Source organism: Macrobrachium rosenbergii, chromosome 37, assembly GCF_040412425.1.
Source record: "Macrobrachium rosenbergii isolate ZJJX-2024 chromosome 37, ASM4041242v1, whole genome shotgun sequence".
Lineage (NCBI taxonomy): Eukaryota > Metazoa > Arthropoda > Malacostraca > Decapoda > Palaemonidae > Macrobrachium > Macrobrachium rosenbergii.
Window position 1 is genome coordinate 30,147,293 of NC_089777.1, and position 21,744 is coordinate 30,169,036.

The 21,744-nt window shown below is 36.4% G+C and overlaps 1 protein-coding gene and 1 long non-coding RNA gene across 2 annotated transcripts in view; one reads left to right on the forward strand and one right to left on the reverse strand.

The window, feature by feature from the left end:
* Positions 1-21,744, forward strand: part of LOC136825449 (uncharacterized) — a 73,514-nt gene that overhangs the window by 46,575 nt on the left and 5,195 nt on the right. The window contains exon 2 of the long non-coding RNA XR_010849344.1: positions 15,728-15,806. This is a non-coding gene — a long non-coding RNA (uncharacterized lncRNA). The remainder of the gene's footprint in view (positions 1-15,727; positions 15,807-21,744) is intronic.
* LOC136825447 (solute carrier family 2, facilitated glucose transporter member 4-like) overlaps positions 1-21,744 on the reverse strand; it is a 43,398-nt gene that overhangs the window by 15,241 nt on the left and 6,413 nt on the right. The window contains exons 2-4 of the mRNA XM_067081918.1: positions 8,714-8,821; positions 7,659-7,819; positions 5,624-5,748 (exon numbers count right to left, since the gene is read on the reverse strand). Coding sequence (XP_066938019.1) covers positions 5,624-5,748; positions 7,659-7,819; positions 8,714-8,821 — 394 coding nt within the window. The remainder of the gene's footprint in view (positions 1-5,623; positions 5,749-7,658; positions 7,820-8,713; positions 8,822-21,744) is intronic.

Here is a 21,744-nt window from a genome sequence, read left to right on the forward strand (position 1 = left end):
TTTGCTGTCAGTCTTCACCTACGCAGCATTATTTTAACTGGTTCTTATGAGGTGGAGATGAATGTGCCATCCTACCAACGATAATTTCATTTGCCAGATTTATATGTGGGCAGATTTGCCTTATACACCCATGGAAATTAAGAAGTGGAAGAGATTTATGTGACATTTGTGGTTAAGATGACTTTGGAGAAGTGTCAAAATTGCTTAAGGGTACTTGGGAGAGTGTCAGAATTTATCACACATTATGATAGAAGTTCCGATATTCTGGAACAAAGGAAGCAGAAGAAAGGATGAAGTGGCTGGTACCTTCACCCCGGTGTTTACTTTTTCCTTCAGGTGTGACTAGGTAACAGACCATGACTTCAAAAGGGTTCCATAAAAGTTTATAGCTGAAGATTTGGAGCTTAGAAAAAAATGAAATTCTTGTAAAAAAATAAAAAAGAAATGGAGATAATGAAGGAGATTTGCCCCTTGAAATCCATCTTAAAATTTCATAAATTGTAGTAATGCATGATAGAATAGAAACTCTAGCTGAATCTTCTGATGCCTGCCCAGGAGATAGGGATTAACAGAATGGTTCTCTGCTTTGTTGAATAGATTGTGAATAAGTTGTTGATTCCAGTTAATGGGGTGAACTAATGAGTGATGATTATTTGTGCTTGATTATTAATATTTTATTTTTGTTTTATGTAAATTTAATTGATTTTTGCCAGTGTAAAGTTAGGAATTGTTTAACAAATGTTTGTTCCTGGCATTTAATTTAGTAAGTGTATTTTTAACATTTTAATTCAAAAATAATTCGATTATCGTGGGACAAACAATACTAAATAATTGTTCGATGTTCATAGGTATGGAAGGGTATGGGCACAATGTAGTTTTAATTTTACTTATTAAAAACTAGATTTACAATCACAAGAAATGTGGAAGGTAAACATCGTGCTCCATTGTGCAGGTATTTTGATACGGTATGATCACAATAGGAATTGATTATGTAATGCATTACGATGAGTGGATGGCCATATTTATGTGTAAGTGGTGAACAAGAAGATGGTCAGGGCATGCCAACAATTATGACGGCTATCTTTCAGGTGTTAGTTCTTGAGTGGCTGTCTTTGTTATCTGTGTGAGCCAGAAAATTGATTGCCATGCTTGAGGGTATGTTGCTGTAACCATGATGACCATCTCTCAGTTGGTTGGCAGTTCAGATTATCCTAAGGCTATGATTTCTAGGGGCATTCCATTGGTGAGCCATGGCCCAGAACAATAGCTTCATCTATGGGAGATGTAGTAATTTTTGCAGAAAATTTTCTGAGCTTTTTGGGCAGGGACCTTAAATGGATATTGAAAATATTCTTCAGTAATAATTATTACAACTGTAATTTCAAGGACCATGAAATCAGGATAATCAGCAGCAAATTTTGCGCCCCTTATCAAGAGTTAGTACAATGTCAACCTGAGTTCCACATACCAAGAGGATGAACATACCATACAGTAAATTATTACAGGACACATTGAGACCCTTAACCTGACTAGATCATTTATGTTATAGTTTTCTACAACAACATGAAATGTAGAGCCTTCTGATAAACGACAGCCCAGTCCAGCATGTGCATAAAAGACATGTGCCCTGTCCTGGGATGCCTATGCACTTATGTCAGTATGACTGCAATGTGCCTCACCTGAAGGATTTCGTGTTATGTTAAAGAATATTCCGTCAGGAAACACTGCAGAGAAAGGCATGATGGTATAGTGACACTCGTAGTCACCATAGGCATTGCCAAAAGCACTTAGAGCAGAAGCTGTTTGCGTATCCTTGGGACACTACTTTTTGAAAAATAAACCCTCCCTCAGCATCACACAGTAATTCCAACTGCTCACAAGTATCAAAATCATTATAAATGACTGCAACTTCTGGTGTTGAGACTTTTGATTTGGACCACACCCCACTGATCAGGTGTCCGTAAGAACCACACCCATGAATGCGCTGAACTGTGCACCAAGTGTAAGATGGTCGTTGGGATTACACTAGTGAACCCTTGAGCCTTGACCGTTGTAGTCCACTTTCTGGCTCAAACTGGTGAGATGCCAGCTTATCAGTAATAAGCACCTGAATAATAGTTGTTTTAACTATTGGCACGCTCTAACTATTGTCTGCCACAACCAACAGATAGTTCAATGAACTTCATTGTGTTTCAGTGCAGAAGCAACTCCCTTTGTGAGCTTGCCATATCATCGTGCAAAGTTAAGCAAAAACACGAATGCTAACCTAGTTCGTGTCTTGTGTTTGCGTGGTATAATTTTTCATAAGTATAATGAAAATGTTATCTAGTGTGCCCACACCTTCCATGAATGCGACATGAATATTGGCTGATTATTACACGATCTGTGCCCCACAGAAAAGGGAAATTTAGAAGAATAAAAACGCTGTATCAGAGTTTAATTTCAGTGATGCAGCAGTAGTTATGAATTATTAACCGTATTTCTAAGGTATTATATTATTATTAAAACCTCTATTCATATAGGAAAACAGTCATTTGGTTTTGCAAAAGAACCACCAACAGTAATTGCTGTATGAATGTACAAGCCGACCATCAACGTGGAAGGGATTTCTAAGGTAAGGAATTGTTAGTGTAGAGAAAATATCATGTTCTCTTGCGATTGGAAAAAGCATTATCAATTTGGTTTTCAAAAAGAACCACGTATATCGGACAAGTTTTTGGATTACTGTCATCATTAAGATACTAAAGATCAGACACAAGTTAGCCAGCGAATGGTCAACGCAAAATGACGTTTCTTTTATTGTTTGGATTCTTTTTCTTAAACAAGTAAAGAGTATCACGTATGGCTCGACAAAAATTAAAACAAGATCATGTGTCCAATAATTATCCACTCCTAGTTCCTTGTATTTTTATTGGAAAGTTCTTAACGTAATACATTTACTGTTTTGAAATGTTTTTCGATGATTTCAGTGCTAAAGTTGGTGTCAGTCCGTATAAGTTTGTCAAGGACAAGATTTTTGGAATGCTTTAACTCATTTTATGATGAATGGGGAGATCCCTTCTGTGACGATTGCTTGGTTCCACTGACTGTTAGGCATTTGCTGGTTGGTCCCAGTCTGGTGGAACAAATCATTTTTATCAAATAGCAGTGAAGCGTTTCTTTAACATATTGTTTGGGAGAAAGTTCTTTTTAATGTTATCTCTTTTATCAAGTAAAGAAATATATTTGACACGTATGCTGCTCGACAAAAATATATTTTTTTTTCAAGATACATCTGATCAAATAATTAATAGTTCTTTTTCCTTTTATTTTTATTGGATTTTAGCTAGTTTTTTTTGTTTTTCCTTTTTAATAAAATTTACTGTTTTTTTTTAGAAATTTTTTTTAATTTTTTCATACTATAAAAATGAAAAAATCACACTTATTGTCAGTCCGTATTGTGAATTTAACTCTCAATTAATCAGTCAATCATCCGCTGAATCTGTGCTATAAATTCAAACGACTTGTGATTAGAGGATTAAAATATCACGAGATACCATTTGTAAACTGTTGAAACCCATTTCCCCTACTTTAACATGGAGGCCTAACTGAATCCTCGATGTTGTTCAGTTTCCTTCTCAGCTTAATCCCTACTCGTGGTCCCCCTAGGGGGATAGTGCCGTCAGTGCACCTCATGCGGTGCAATGTAGGCATTACGTAAGTTTCTTTGCAGCGTCCCTTCGCCCCCTAGCTGCAACCTCTTTCATTCCTTTTACTGTACCTCCGTTCATATTCTCTTTCTACCATCTTACTGTCTCCACTGTCTCGTAACAGTTGATTCATAGTGCAACTGCAAGGTTTTCCTCCTGTTACACCTTGAAAACCTTTTCACTGTCAATCACCGTTTCAGCGCTGAATGGCCTTAGTTGCCCCAGTGCTTGGCATGTATGCCTAAAATCTATAAATCAATCAATCAATCAACCCAGTCGTGGTGGTCGCTGTTTTCAGCGGGCCCCTTTTTAGCTAACGTATGCTTCTACCTAACCCAGCTTTTTCTCTGGCTTCTGTAGTGACTCTTACGGGAAAATCAGGGTACAGCGAAACAAGCGGTCCACTTCAGTGTATCAACTTTAGTTCATTGTACCATGATTTTATTGTAGGGCTCACTAGAACAATCCAGCAGAGGATATTGCATGCGAAATTAGATCATTCCTTGCTCTTTGCTCTTTAAGAGTGCCTGGCCTCTCACAAAGAAAGAAATATTCAGTTACATGTGTTCCTAGTCCTGCATTGCTTGATCACAAATACACATACCGTATCTTTGTTCATAATTTTATTATTGCTCCAAGTATAACTATATATATCGAACGAATTTGTTTGTAACAAATGAAACTACCTTTGGAAACAGGCTGTTAACTATTAACTCGACACTTGGAGCCTACTTCAAATTCAAAACCAGCAGACGGTGGCTACTACCGCCAAGGACGCGAGGAAATGGCAAGTTGTCTTTTTTTTTTATTTTATTTAATTATTCATTAGTCGAGAGATTAAAATCCGTAAAATGACCAACATGAGATTTTTTTTTATGCTCATTAGCATTTCTTTAGTGTTTGACATGTTATGCGGTTATTTACTATATATTGTTAATGGAAATGTGAAATACCTTCTATCATCGAATTATCTTTGTTGATTTGCGTTTTTATATTTCTGTTTGTAACCGTAAAACTTGTCACGGAAGTAAGTGAAACAAGTAGGTAATTATTATTTAAACTTTTTCTCGTACGGATTTTTACCAAGTTATATATTATTTGTTATTAAACTCGCTTCAAGTGTAAGTTAAACATAATTTTTGTATGGAATTATTGTGTTAATTTATTGATATAATATATATATAATTTTTGTATATAATTATATATTAATTTATTGATATATATATATATATATATGAGATATGTATTAAAAAAAGTTGCAAGCTTTCTAGGACAAACAGTCCTCGTTGTCAAGTATCCGTACAATCCAGTTTGAATGAGGTCCTGTTAGTAATTGCATTAAAGCACAGATCAGTCGTGTATATGGTAAAGCTAATATTATATATATACAAAATGTGTTACATACATACATACAAAACGTGTGTGTATTTTTGTACGTGAGCGCCCGTCTGTCACCTTCAAAGTATCACATGAACGAGAAAAGAAAATATTGTTTGGGGTGAAAGTAATATAGTGTGAGATAAAACTGATAAATTTTTTAGGCGCTCTTGCGGATTAATTAAAATTGTTTAAGAAATCAAAAACTCTCAGTGCATATATCAACAAATTTCCTAAACCTTTAAAGTTGATATGTTTTTCCTTGGAGACAACCCTTTGATATTTCTGCGGTTACCTATCGCCTTGCTTGAACTTTGGGAGACACTTAAGCCCCCCGGATATCAAATTGTGACACCATAAATAAAGACACTCAAAACATATTGTAAATTGTCTATATAAGTATTAAAAAAATCTATGCCAAATGAGTAACAGACAAAAAAAATCAACTTTTTACCATAGCTTGTGCAACTTAAGCTATCACTTAAATTTAAAAAAATCATATTGAATATGGGTTAGCATTAATTTAAACAAATCGTATTCATTGTGGGTTAGCTTACCTGCACAGATTCCAGAAATGAAGCGGCCAAATATTAACATGTAAATAGAATCAGCTTCTTTACACGAAGCGCACAGAGAAGCGGCGAGTAAGAACAGAAGGTGATTTATGAAGAGCCCCAACCGCCTGTGGTAAGAAACAAGTATCAGAAAACATGGGTGTCTTTAAATAAATTCAGTGTGAGAAATTTCATATAAAAACGCGTTTTTATGTGAGTCGGACAATCCGACTGTACATTTGAAATGTTTTGTTCATTTGTAAGCGCCAGATAATGGTATGGTAGTTGCACAAATATGAAAATGGTTGTGGACACTCAGCTGTACTTAGTACTGGATAGATGTGATTTAAGATGTGATTTATATATAAGTAAAATATTTGTCATCAAGTATGCCTCTAGTAAAGTGATCTTGGCATTTAAATTGTTACCTAATACGTTTACATAAATGTAATTATTTCGAAATTACTGTAAAGACTAAGTCGTAGCTTAAATAGTAAATTAGAGATTATTTTCCCCAAAATGTGAAAGAATAAAATTGAAAAGAACTTGACGCAGTCTGAGAACATGTTCGATGTAAAAAAATGACTTTGTACTGCTACGACACAAAATTAAAAACATGATTCTTACATCTTATAATGAACTCGTATATTATAATGTTATATGTCTGGTTTTTATTTATCCGGTTTATTGCACTCTGTTATCTAGAATAGCTCCATTAAGTAGGTAATGCCGTCAGTTCACCTCACCCGGTCTGTTGTAATGGGCTTGGTGTACCTTGAGCCCCTAGCTGGCCTCACTCCCTAGCCTTTTACTTTACATCCATTCCTATTCCTTTCTTCACTCTTGCTGTCCAGTCTGTCTTAACGATTCCTATTGCAGTTTTGGGTTTTATTCCAGTTTTACTTATAGATCCTGTACCTCATCGGATTTATTTTCTGGACCACTTTGTCTGACTGTCCCATTACGCCAACTCCCTCCGTTCAGTCCTCTAAGCTTGGGTATTTACGAGTATGCATGGATTAAATGTGCGTGCTGTGCGAACGTTTCGGCCAGAAGTTATGTACTTCTGGTGTCGATAACCATGAGATTTGTGACGCCAGTTCACAGAAGTAGACTAATCAGTAAGTTACTGTTACAATGTCTTGACTTCGCGAAGAGCTCAGGGTAATCATTTTAGAGCATCGTCGCCATTTCCTTGTTAGTGCTCATATTCTGTCATTTGGTAAGTGTCAGCTAGACTCCAACATTATCCTCTCGACTTCCAGAATGTTTTTCATGCTTGACTGAGTAGGATATGATTGTTGTTATATACGGCTTATAAATGAGTGGATTACTTTTGATGGAGACTTATCTTTGGAACATGGTCCAGTATCTTCAATCTATTACAGAGGGAGAGATGCGTGTGTGAGGAAAAAATGTTTGACTTTTCAAATAGACTTTTCGTTGACTAATTCTTTTATTTGTTTATTTATGGTTAACCAACAAGAAAACCTTGTTTGTTGTGAATTCGTCATTTATATTACTGGTGATTTACTAACGCACCACATTTTCAGTATGTTAATAGTCATTCACTTGTTACCATATTCTAAATATGATGTATGATTTTGTTAGATTTACTTGTCACAGCAGATCCACGTCTCAAGACTTTTTTCAGGAGTGATATTGGGATCTTTGCTTCCTGCTTGAAAAATTACAGCTGCCTCCTAGGTACGGTGGGTACTTGAAATTCTTGGCCCACCAGTATGAAGTGCTTTGACAATATAGTTACACGAAGAAGGGACATGTCTTCAGTTACCCATGAATTATCTTAATCAAAAAATCGTGTTCACTTTTCATATGTTGTTTACCATTTTAGGGTACTTGAATAATCCCTGTCCTCACTTTTGTTTTAAATAAATATTCCCTTGCGAAAGCGTAGGAGTTGCATGTTCATTATTTCTCTCCATCTACCCTCCCCCCCCAAAAATTTTCATTATTTCTCTCCATCTACCCCCCCCCAAAAAAAAAAAGTTGTATTCAATAATACGAGGTCACTGACCGCCCTGCTTTGTGTGCTAAGAACCCTCCTAAAGGACAGCCCATAACTGCCCCAACGACGAAAGTTGACACTATGACGGCCCACAAGTACAGTTCCTCGCTCTGGGTCAATACGTGGTCTGAGTGAGCCAGCACTGTCGCCTTCACCCATGCTCGGATGATCTGTAAAGCAGACACATTAAGGTCTCATTTTCTTATGAATTAATGGAAGTTTTAGCAGTTTTGGGGTTTAATTGTTCTGTTACAGAAAAAAAATCTGGCTGGGTGTTTTTTTTATATTTGACATTTTAGAAATTCTGTGATATCGGAATAAACTTACAGCTGTCCAAAAATTACAGCTGTTGAAATAATCAGGGCAAATTGTCGTTGAGGGTAATGATTAAAATAATGACACTGAAGAAAAAAGGTAGAGAATTCCTGTGTGAACAAAAGTTACAATTGTGAAATTTAGTTAAGACAGAAGGTACAGTGCAACTGTCGATTCTTTTTGATGCAATACAAGAGGCGAAGTTTTTTATAAGGGCAGATTTTAAACAGACAATTCAGACCTAGACAAAAATTACACCAGATTCTTCTTATTGAAACAAAGTTCACAAACGAGAAATGTTATTGGAGACAAAGAAATAAAGCCATAAAAATCATGAGAATTGTTTAAATAACAACTAAAAATTAAGGACTCTTATTGAGAAAGCTTTCAACGAAGAATTCATATTGGGGTCAAACTTGTAAAGGATTTTCTGCTGGGAAAAAATTAAAACTGATGACTGTTATTTTGAAAACTTACTACTGAGGATACTTACTGGGAGAAATTACAACTGAGGATTCTTATTTGAAAAAAAAAATTACAGCAAAAAATTAATAATTGCAGTAAAGCTTACAAAAGATGATTTAAAACTGAAGATTCTGAATTGAAAAAAAAATTATTTAAGATGATTCTTCTCGCTCAAAAAGTGTCTGTGAACACTGAGGGGCAAACATCACCACAGATGAATAAAATTTTAATGTGACTTATTTTTAAGCAGACGAGACAACTGAAGATTAAAATAAATTGCCAACCTCTTGAGGTGTGTTGATGACTCCTAAGCAGTAGCCGGACGGAATTCCAGATCCTAGTACTGTGGCTATGACCGCTATAATCACCCATATTGCCACGTGCTCTTTCTCCTTGGGTTGAAATTAGAACGAGAAAGAAAATAACGTTAATGAGTTTTATATCTATTAAGTCTCTCTCTCTCTCTCTCTCTCTCTCTCTCTCTCTCTCTGTATACATATATATATATATATATATATATATATATATATATATATATATATATATATATATATATATATATATATATATATATTCTATTTATATAATATATATTATATATACATATGGGATAGCACTCTATCAGATAGCACAATACAAATAAGAAAACCACCAGAGATTAAAGAATATTTTGGCAATAGGATATTTTCAAAACACTCAACAAAATTCCTCAATACAAAAAAAAAATATGTTTCTCTCTCTCTCTCGCTCTCTCTCTCGTACACATGAGCATTAGTGTTAAACGATCGAAGGTGAGTGTAAAATATTTTATAACATAATTAAGTCCAGACAGTGTGCTCAAATATAAAATATATTCTGTGTGAGACATGAACATACTCATGCATCGTACTGTTTTCATTTATTGATCGTTGATACCCTTGTTAGACCTCAATCAGAATTTATTAGTTAGATTAACATTCTTCCCTTAACAATTGGCAGGTCTTTTGAAGGTGAAGGTCATGAGGTTACTGTGCTGGGATCAACTTTCAAGAAAGCCGAGTCTGTAAAACTTTTCCAAAGACCGGATCTCAGCGGTGCCACTACAGATATGGCACGCATGAAAGTGAAGCAGTTCCAATTGCCAAGTTCCGTAGGGGGTCAGTGCACCTTACGCGTTGCGCCGTAGGCAGTACTGAAGGTTCTTTGCAGCATCCCTTCGGCCCCTAGCTGCAACCCTTTTTATTCCGTTTACTGTACTTCCTCTCATATTCTCTTCTATCTTACTTTTCACCCTCTCATAACAATTGTTTCATAGTGCAACTGCTTTGAGGTTTTCCTCCTGTTACGCCTTTAAAACCTTTTTACTCTTAATTTCCCTTTCATCGCTGAATGACTTCGTAGGTCCCAGCGCTTGGCCTGTGGTCTAAATTGTATGTTCAGTTCCTTTCCCAATTACCAAGAAGGAAATATGGGAAATTCCGTGCTTCAGAGTATCAAACGCCTTTTCTTTTTACTGCGGAAAGTGCCCCGGTGCTCTTGCTTGACAACCTGTATTTCATAAATTCATTCTCGATCCCCGGATCATATTTGTCATAACCCCTTCTTCCCTTGACCTCATCTGTAGACTTGGTAAAGTGCAATGTAGACATTACATGACTCCATCCATCACCTACACTTGTGTCAGACCCCATTTATTTAAACCAGCCACAATCCCGTCCACAATCCGAATACTGGCTTGATTTGGTCATGGAGGCTACTAATTTCTGTTTAGGAATTACGTTCTAAACCCTGCATCCTCACACAACTTTTCCATAACAAAGCAGCAGATTCACTCATCCTCTACCTAGTTTGAATTATAGCAAAAATCATCTGTCCACCCTTTTGCACGGCTCGTTCTCAAATTCCACCGTACGTGACGTGTGAAAATTCTTTCTCTCTCTCTCTCTCTCTCTCTCTCTCTCTCTCACACACACACACATATATATATTTGTGTGTGTGTGCATGGGTGTATTTTGATTGGGGATTTCCTTGGTTTGGCTTCTAAAACAATGTTTAAGAAATTAATCAATCAGTAAAATAAAGAAATAGATAATGGTAGAAGAGGATTTGATTTGTGGACGGGAGGGACTTGGTTGCGGGAGGAACTGTGCCTGGGGAGTCAACTCTCGCTTCGTCCGCCCCCGCCCCAGATAGTTTATAGCTTTTCATGGCTATATTTAGCAATGATAATGCTTTTTAGCCTTTCCAAGCCTCTAGTGGGTTTGGAGTCAGGAAGGACATCCGTCCGTAAAGTAAGTGCCAAAACAAGTTATGAAATGGGCCGTTCGGTGTTACAAAAGCCACCCACAGACAGGCAATGGCTACCGCATCCAGAGGGTGCGTCTAATAAAGAAGCAAGCTCAGCCTTGTAGATTTTAGAGGTTATACGTAGGCGGCACGGCAGAGTGATATGGAGAGAGGTAGTGGAAATGGAACTTGGAGGAAGGGAAGACCTAAGAGAAGATGGAGAGACTGCTTCCGAGAGGACAAGATAGAAACACCGGGGAAAAAACTCATTAAAAGCATCGACCCTGACTAGGGATTAAGCTGAGAATAAGATTTTATATATATATATATATATATATATAAATATATATATATATATATATATAATTCTACATACAAACACAAAATATGTATAAACTATATATATGTGTGTGTGTGTAATTATAGTGTATATAATTATTTTATTTGTGTATGTGTGCGGACTTTCAATATTCGTCATTACATTTTATTACGCGATAAAGTACTATCAGAAAAAAACATATGAGAACTTTTCCTCTTTAAACCGCTGAAAATTATTTCAGTTTTCCTTTCGTCTCTCTATTGGATCTTTTAAACGTGTTATTTTTTAAATTTTCCTAAACAACAAGTTTCCTTCAGCTAAAACAAGATCGCCAGGAAAACCATTCAATTTCTTGCAGTCCGTGTTCCTGCAACTCACTCGCCGTTGCTCGTTATCATGTGGACAATGCTGCAGCAAAGTTAGAACGCTGTTCTAGCTGGGTCTCTGACTCGCTTCCACCTCATCTGCGTATCAGATGCCACAGATTCCTTGTGTATAGGATTTTTTGTTGTTTTTAAACCGGTTTCCAGCTGGCGCCAGATTTATCCTAACGTTAATAGCGAAGGTTTGTTAGCTATGAAAAATACAAATTAATTAAAAATTTGTCATATTTTAGTCTTAGGCAACAGTAATTCGTAGAGCGACGTCGTATAATTTTTTCCAGTGTCTTATATATTGCGCTGAATTATCCCTCGGATTCCAGTGCTTGGCTTCAAGCCTAAATTTCATATTCCATTCCCAATCTCTTATAAATAAGCCCAGAATTAACCCTTTAACATTCTATTGCTTGTCATTTCATTTTTAGAGGCCCGTCATTTTTATTCTGCTTATTTTCGTTAGTCCCTTATTAGTTTTACTGAATATCTAAAAAAAAGTACTTTTCCCTGATCTTTCCTGTAGGATCTCAAGGATGGTACTTTGTCTTGTTATCTACGCGTCACGTACTCCAAGGTGCTAGGACTAAACATGCCGGAGGCTCCTTGGGACGCCGTGTTTGGTACTGGCCCCTCGGGGATCAAAGTATTATATACACACCCATTTCTATATTGTGTGGTCGACAAATTATTATATTAATAAATGATATCTTCGTGAGGCCGTCTACATTACATTTACCATATATACGGTGTTTAGTACTAGCACCGCGGAGCAGGTGACGCTTAGACAACAACCAAAGTAGCACCTCCTCAAGTCTCTTGATACTGTGCCATATATTAAAAATATTAAAATGCCAAGCCAGCCTCTTGACTTTGAATTTTTGGTGCTGCGCTAAACTGAGATTGTACTGAGGTTCAGGAGCGGCAATCCAAACTGAACGAGAAGAAACTAGTTCGAGAAAATGTGGTAGGAGGGTTCTTATTAACTCGTTTGTCTCCCAAGTCATTCCTTGTATCACAGAAGCAGACCTTCTTTATATACTGTTGTGTTTGCAGTATGCTAATGACGATCTGTACACAGAAACCTTGGCATGATAAAACAAAATTTTAAGGGTCGCCACCTAGAAGATTGGAGGGGAACAAAAGATCACTGAGAATTTCAAGAGAAGAAGAAAAAATAGCGAGCACAAGCTTCTTTTGTAATGCTGTTCACCACTATTTTTTTTTTTAAGGATCGTCATAAATCTTTCTATTCGGGTCTTTCGTGACATCATCATCGTCATGACGCGTGTTTATTTTTTGTCTCAACGTTCCTGCAGTGTTCGAGAAATTTAGGCTTGTCAGAAATGTGTCATCGACCGTTGCCGAGACACTCTTTGTATAATTTGCTTTTATTGATAGCTTATCATGCGTACTTCCGTAATTCCTTTGCCTACAGTATTGGGAGGCTGTAGTGTATTATTCATTCCTAAAATTTATTGTAGCTGAACAAAATTTCAGGTCACGTTAAATATTTTCACTGAACAGACAAGAACAAGATTTCAGAAATTATTCGGTGCTTGTTGGCTAATGTATCTTCCTTGAAATGGAGTTCCTTCTGCGTCTCATCGTCTGAAAAGTAACTCAGCTCTCCAAGTCTCCCCCCAACGTCTACTTGCGTTAGTTGCACTGCTATTTCGAAAGAATTTCTCAGAAATCTGACTAGATTCATTGTAACAACTGGCCAAGCCGAGATAATTGTAGGGTTTGTATGCTTCTTGGATGTCCATTGTCCTTTACAAACTCTCTCTCTCTCTCTCTCTCTCTCTCTCTCTCTCTCTCTCTCTCTCAGAGAGAGAGAGAGAGACAGGTTTGTAAAGGTCAATGAATATCCAAGAAAGACACGAACCCTACAATTATATATATATATATATATATATATATATATATATATATATATATATATATATATATATATATATATATATATAACGTTAATGTTATCTTATCAAGGCATGGCTACAAAGTAGAAACAACCCAACATTATTCAGTTTCATTAAGCTACAGATGGTTCATCAACAGCTCATGAAACCCCATTATAAACACTGCGCACCTTGCCTCTTTATCTCAAGCCTCCTGGCTATTAGGGCCTATCCTTTCTTATACCTTTATCACACTTTCTAATTAGTCCTTTGTAGGTCTAACTGATCTTCGTCCTAACACCGGAATGAAGAAAAGGCATCACAACATTGGCATAAAACTGCCCGCAGGCTGGTTTAGCAATATTGTCTATGTGATCTTTAAAATTTTGAAGCAAAGTGGACTTCCTAATCTGTTAATTGAAGTGGTTGAATTATATTTTTGTCGAGCACAGTAGAAGAGTTAGATGGGAGAGTAGTCATAGAACAGATAGAAAATGTCTTTTGACGCACTGAACAAGACTAAGACTAAGAAATAAGATTCACATTTAGTTGGTATTTGAAGTTAGATCATCACCTGACTGAGTCAGAAGAATGTAGGATGGCCTGGATGTGAAGTGGTAAGAATTGTGGAGAGAATGATCGTAGTTTTAAGTAAAGTATGGATAGAAGATGAAAAGTAGATTAGAAATGAGTGAGGAGGAGTGTTTCATAAAAATGGACATAGTAATATAAAAAAAAAAAGTTTTGGATACATTTCCAAAGAGGAGTAAACATTTAAAGTCGGAATTTTTCTCACACAACTTCATGCCAGGCGTGAAATCCTCAGAGGTATGAGGACAACAAATCTTTAGGGGCAATGACTCACCACTAGTATGATTGTATAGAGTATCTCCAGTGAATCGAAAGGGAGGAAGTTTTGAGAAAGTTGTAAAGTTTTGAATATTTTAATTGTAGTATTAAAGAATTTGAAATAGAATTTTTTTTTCAAGTTTTGCTCATTATATGAAGTCTGCTTGTCGCTCCGCGTGCAGACGTTCCAATCTGAAGTTATTTATCAGCCCACAAAGGGCAAGCCGCCGCTACCTTTGGGAGGTAGTATATTCTTCCTTTGGTAAGTCAGCATATTAGGCAGCAACCTGGCAGACCTACCGGACCTCCTTGTCATGCTCCGTGGTAGGCTCTACAGCAGGTGAAGGGATAAATGTTGTGCCATTATGGAAACAAGGAGAAGAGTCATCGGCAGTGTATTAACCTTAGAAACTGGAGGTACCCTTTATCATCTTTGAAGGACACCAAGAAACACACACTGCAAGTCAGAGACTGACCACTCTTGACATCTGTACAATGAACTAAAAATAATGAGGGCCATTGGTGGACACAGACAAGAAATACACACACTCTTTATCCTGTCCACCACATCTGCATGGATCATCCTTACGGGAGAAGTAGGATTTTCAGACACCATCATTCTCAGCACACACACACACACACACACACACACAAGCCATTCAAGCATTAAAGGCACCGAAAAGCATAGCTTTTGCCAGTCATGAAGAGAACGCGGGTAAGAACGTGTTCACGAGCACCATTCAAAGAGAAACCGATGCTGTGTTTGCACCCACAACCCTATACACAAGGTAGGTTGCCTTGTTTCCAAGCTTCTACCAGTCATGGCTGCACCGAGAGAGACATCCACATAAAGAAACCAGTGCAAGTGTCCAAAAAGAAAATAAGGTCATAAATTAACAAATTGCGTGGCCAATCTCATTTGCAAGCACCTTAAGAAATCAACTTTGAATATGCTTGCCGGGTAATCTGCTGATCGAAGAAATGAAAATGTACATTATTGTATGCATACGACCAATCCCAGTGTACAGGTTTTTGCTCTGTTTAACTTTAGAATGTAAAGGGTAATTTTCGTATGAAAAATCTTCACATTTATGCTTAATTTGACAAATGAAAATAGGTTTTTACGTGTCCACATTACCAGTTTGTAACTCGCCACATCATTTTGATTTTGCAGTTAATGAAAAACGGGACGAATTACCAAATCATTGATAAGAAAATGAGGCAGTAGATATCATTTTCTTATATCATAATTATTGGTAATGATAGTAATGATGATTTATGATACTACCAATTACTCAATTGTATGTGGTACGACCATGAATACAGTGAAAAGCAAAGATAATATGGTGAAGTAGCCTTGCATAAGAGATACATATATATGAAAGGACTTATCAGTAGATGAAATCTTGTCGTCATACTGGTATAGAATACGATATAGCTGATAAAAACGTAGCAAAGTGAATGAGTCTGTTTTTACGTAATTTTATTTTGCAGTGATTAGAGAAATGCTCTGATTAGTCAAATTTTATTAGCTTGTTTAAGAACAGTTTATACAGTACAAATCTAACCATAATTTTTTCTTCTCTACAGGCCCATGTTGGACTTGAGCTGTCACCTATGATTCCTTTGTATGAAAGATTCTACACATCCCTGTACAATTCATATGAAGGTAAGTAAATGCACACACACACACACACACTCACTCTGAAAGAGGGCAAGACCAGGGTTTCTCCATAGGTAGGGAAGTTGAAACCAATGCACCGAAATGTAGAGTAAGTGTACATACATTTAACGAGTACAATTAAACTACAGACCTCATCAAGCAACAACTGTCGCCACTACCGTGTGTTCTCTCTCTCTCTCTCTCTCTCTCTCTCTCTCTCTCTCTCTCTCTCTCTCTATATATATATATATATATATATATATATATATATATATATATATATATATATATATATATATAAATATATATATTATACATATATATATATGTATCATACATCCAACCATCATAAATCAAACTAACGTACAGCATTATTAAATGCGCTGTAATAATGTCTGTAATGTCTACTCAGAGAAAAATATGATAGTTTTCACGGTTGGCTACAATCATACTCTTCTTGTATCCTTGTCTTAACAGTTTATTGCTGGGTACTCTACATTCATTAACTGAGCACGATTGTGCCATGTCGCTAAATCAGACACACTAAAGTGAAAATGTATTATTACCTCTTTGTGTGTGTGTGTGTGTGTATCTCGATAAACAAATTCTGTCACTGTATGTTAAATAATTTTTACATTTGTCTTATCAAACTGGTTACATTTTTTATTCAAAATGCTTTCACGTTTTTTCGTAGGAAATTATTTTGTAAAAAAAAAACGAACAATTTATTACTCACGATTGCTGCGGTTATCGATCATTACGCTCATAAAAAGTTATTTGTCTTTTTGAGGTTGGTGTCAAAAAAAAAAAAAAAAATTAAGTCATGACTTTCTCTTACTCGCGTGAATGTTTGACAGAATACCGACAAGCTGTAGATTAGACAAGTAGATTATGATCAAGAGGGTTTTTATACTTTCTAAAAAGAAAAAATTAAGCGTATGTCCATGCATATTTATAATTTCTCATGTTCTTTTTCCTTGGGAGCAGTTACCACGTAAGGACTTGCAGATTTGACAAGAGCGCCATTACGATTGTTATAAAGTTCTCCATCTAATTATATTCGTAGAACTGGCAGAAACATAGCCTGGATTAAAGACTAGTAGAAAAATTCTTCGTAGAAATTTCATAACTTGGTCACGAAAATGCATGTCACAACTTTCTGACCGCCATTTGCCGTAATTGAGAGAAATTAAACATTAAACCTGAGTGAAAAGTTGCACGTGGCAAATTTGTCTATTTTTTTGTGATATCTCGATAAACAAACCTTATCACTAGGTTAAATAATTTTTACATTTGTCTTATCACACTGGTTACATTTTTGTTGAAAATGCTGTCACATTCTTGTCATAAAAACATTAGTCAGTAACGAAAAATTGCACATGACAACTGCGTCTGTTTTGTTTTATGCGATACTTCGGCATTGCCCCCTAATCCGTCAGTGGTACTGGGGTCTCGTGTTATGATTGACAACACCGAATGCAGTAGTCTTTAATCCCGGTGTGTTCCGGTTTTTACCGCAGTCTGCCGTGTCATTGTAATAGGAATGGATCAGGTGTTAGCTCGTGGTGAGAAGCAATGATTTTGTTGATAACTCGACGCATTTCTTGCCGTCCTTTGCTTTCTTGCTTTCGTATTCCCTAGTATCTTCGTTTTATTTACACTGAAATTTTTTTAAAGTTATTGGCATTTCGTTTCTGTCCTATGTGATAGTATTGTGAAAAAAAATATATGACGCTGTTGCTGCTTAATGTTTGATAAGCAAATTCATATACTGTCATTGATTATCGTGTTCTTTGTGAATTGCATCCTAATGATACCATTATAATTCATATACTGCATAGTGCATGGTAATATTCACAACTGCTTAAGTATATTTTTCTTCTGTCAAATATCCTTCCAGTCCTCGTTTATAATTTCAGAATCTATTCTGTTTCTGCTGGGATGTTTTAATTTATATATATATATATTTCTTGGTTCTTATTAAGTCCCAGTTTTATGACGCACCGTAAAATCCTGTGCTTTGCTGGTCTTCCAAGTAATGACTTAACCGAGAAATTATGGCGTAACATTGAATTACTCAACTTGCTAATTCCTTGGAAGTATGAAAGGAGGATTTTAGTGATGTCAAGCATAACTAAGATGAAAGTTTTTGTAAAAAAAAAAAAAAAAAAAAAAAGGATATTGGAAATTGGTCAAGAAATGTAATCGAATTTCAAATATATATTATTATTATTATTATTATTATTATTATTATTATTATTATTATTGTTATTATTATTATTATTATTATTATTATTCAGTAGATGAAACCTATTCATATGGAACAAGCCCACAGCGGCCATTGACTTGAACTTCAAGCTTCCAAAGAATTTTGTGTTCATGAGGAAGAAATAAGAGGAAGTAAGAGGAAATACAGAAAGAAGAGATCTCACTTATTAAAAAAAAATTAATTAATAAATGAATAAATATCAGGATTTCATGACGACGGATCATAAAAAAAAAAAATTTTTGTCTTAAAAGATTAAAATTATTCTCAACTCTGCTTCAGTTAACTGGAGAGTAAACGATATTCTATAAAGCATTCAAACACTTCGTTGCTAAATCTGAGTCGTGATGGCATTTGGTATTAATTTTTTAAAGCACCGAAAGTATGCTTGATTTAACATTCAAATGTCGGGCTCTAGTACCATCACAAGGTCGTAATCTAGTTGACTGAATCGCTCGAATGATGCTTTCTTTCCTTCCTTCCGTGGGTTATGAGGTTTCCGGCGACCCCTGGAATATTTCTAAAGGTAAAACTCCACCACCATTAATGCCCGAGACATTCTGATTTAACGTATACTACTGGTTTTGCAGAGGCAATATCTCTCTGTTGTCGGAACGACATCGTGTCTCTGAGTCCAGTACCAGAGGTGTTTCATTTTCTTTGCTGTAAAAACAGAGATGTCCCTTTGGCATTTAAATTTATAAGAATGTTTATACGTTCAATCAGTCTGTTCTCCATTACTGTGATTTAACTTATTTTTAGTGACACTTCATTCAGTATGCAACGATTAGTTTATTTTTTTCGTAATCTTTTCGTCTCCGTCGGTCCTTTTTTTCACATATATTATTATTATTATTATTATTATTATTATTATTATTATTATTATTATTATTATTATTATTATGTTAAAATATTTTTAGTGACACTTCATTCAGTATGCAACGATTAGTTTATTTTTTTCGTAATTTTTTCGTCTCCGTTGGTCCTTTGTTTCACATTTACTATATTAATATTATTATTATTATTATTATTATTATTATTATTATTATTTTTATCATTATTAATTAATTAAAAGTTAAAATAGAGACTTGATAAAAAAAAGAAAGAAAATAGCGAAGACTTTGACAGCTCGAATAGCAAACGTAAGCTATATGAACTTCTGGATATTTCTCAGGATTAAACCGGTAAAATGAAGACTACGGTAGCATGAGGCATCGTTAATCCAATTGCCTTTAATTTAAAGACATCTTGGCCTAGTTATCAGGATCTGCGACATTCAAATCCTCAATGAAAACGAGGTCGGGTGACGGTACGCTGTCGAAACGCCCCGAAATATGTCTTTTTGCGCCTCACATGAATATAGATTAAGGTATGTAGGTCGTGAGCTTAAGAGAAATGCGAGGCTCCAAATCATTAGTTGCCTAAAAATAGAATGGGTTAACTTGCATCATATTGCACGGAATTGAATCTACGTTTATCTAGTGGTAAGAATTCATTGCTAAGATTCCAGACGTTTTGGTCCCGTAGGGGGATTAGTGCCGTCGGTGCACCTCACGCGGTGCACTGTAGGCATTACTCAAGGTTCTTTGCAGCGTCCCTTCGGCCCTTAGCTGCAACCCCTTTCAGTCCTTTTACTAAACCTCCGTTCACATTATCTTCCATCTTTTTAACGATTGTTTCACAGTGCGAGGTTTTCCTCCTGGTACACCTTCAAGAGCTCTTTACTCACAGTTTCCCCTTTGAGCTCTAAATGACCTCATAGTTCTCAGCACCTTGCCTTTGGCCTGAATTTTGCATTCCATTCCATTACAAACGTTCAGGAGAGTGAAGTCAAGATGAGGTTGTCCCCGCATTAATATGCAGTTAAGTTAAGTATACCTTAGTTTATGCAGTAGGCAGTATCAGCCAGTGATGGTTTTCCTGTGCTTTTAACACTAGTACCAGACGCAAGGCCGCACAAAGGTAGAAGGGTGAAAATAACATATAACCTCCCCCCCCCACTAGATAAAGATTGTTAAAGGAATGAGTATAAAATTTAGGCCAAAAGCCAAGCTATTGGGACTTACGAGGTCATTCAGCCCTGAAAATTGTTGGGAGAGGGTGGGAAGTGAGATAGAAGAAAGGGAATATGAGGTATGGTAAAAGGAACGGCAGGGGCTGCAGCTAAGGGCCGAAGGGACGCTGCGGAGAACATTGAGCATTGCCTACAATGCATCCCGTGAGGTGTACTGACGTCACTATGAGGAAAGTTGTTTATATAAGCTTGCAATAAACCTAGGCAGTCCTGTGCTAACTGCTAAAGGTCATGCTGATTCCGTAAGCCGTTGCTGCGGTATGTTGGTCGATTAAAACGTAAAGACTTCAGCGTATACCTTGCGTGAATTGTAACACAGAAAATCAAATACTAAGTGACTGGAAAGAATGTTAACTGTCTTAAGAAACCTATAATGTCAGAGAAACCAAATAAATAAAACTGAGACTCTGTCAGTTCTTATTGAATCCTTCTTCGTATTGGACTGCTTTAATACCTAGCATTACATCTTCCTTCGAAGTAATGGGAGATAAACACATTTGGTTTTTAATATAGCCGTAGTTTGTTTGTCACCAACGAAATAATACAGTTGTAGTGTAAAAAATACCGACCGTCAAAGAAAAATTACCTTCAAAATAAAAAGTCGTAACAGATTAAATTATCCATCAAAGAAAAAAAATATATAAAAAAAAATGTGCTTCTTAACTGTTTAAACTGTAAATATAGAGCCATCAAACTATATTTCCAGACCAGAATCGTCAACTTAAACACTGGCGCCTGTCTGGCTCATCGTCCAAGCAGAAATAAAAACAGGTCAGCGGAGACTTGTCAAATGAGAACACAGAAGGTTGTAGAATCAACATCACCTTTAAATCGTTTTGGCTGAAACCAGTCTGGGCGAGTTGTCTGGGCGGCGGCGTCAAGTGTATGCGCGGTTTACCCCTCCCGCCAAACTTCGCGCGCCAAGAGGCGAATATCGGTGGCAAGACATCGTGTGATCTCCGTTAAGGTATTGTCCAAGTATTGTCAACACGAGTACGAATATGCTCGATCGAAGTTCTTCTACCAATATTGACTGCTTCGCGCGAAGTTTGTGGGCTAGATTTCGCACAGTGCAAGATAGCGTGATAGCGTGACACCGTGGAATGTAACGCAGTTACAACTAGCTAAATTTGCACTCTTTTCTAAGATACACCCATGGGCATCGCCCCTCCCCATTTTTTTTAAGTCATCAGAATCAGAAACAAAATCTCTTCGGACGTGGATATACATGCGACACGTAAATTATGGCTTTTGCTCAGTGTGGGTGAAGTATTAAAAAAAAAAAAAACGCTGTCACAAAAGGAATACTCTGCAAATCAGAAGAGTGTTTGGCCTTGAAAGTAAAATAAAGTAGACAAAAGCTTTTGTATTATTAAAGATTCTGGTCTTTCTTGAAAATCAACTTGTGCCGCTTAATTCTACAAGTACATACAAGTTGGTCAGTTGACTGTCGTGGGTCACAGCCAGTGTGGAGAAGGGATGGCCTAGTAGCCTCATTCAAAATAGATTTGCTGATATGGTAAAAAAGTATACATATATATATATACATATACATACACACACGTACATACACAGAAGTTAATCAGCACAGTCACGTGTGGAAC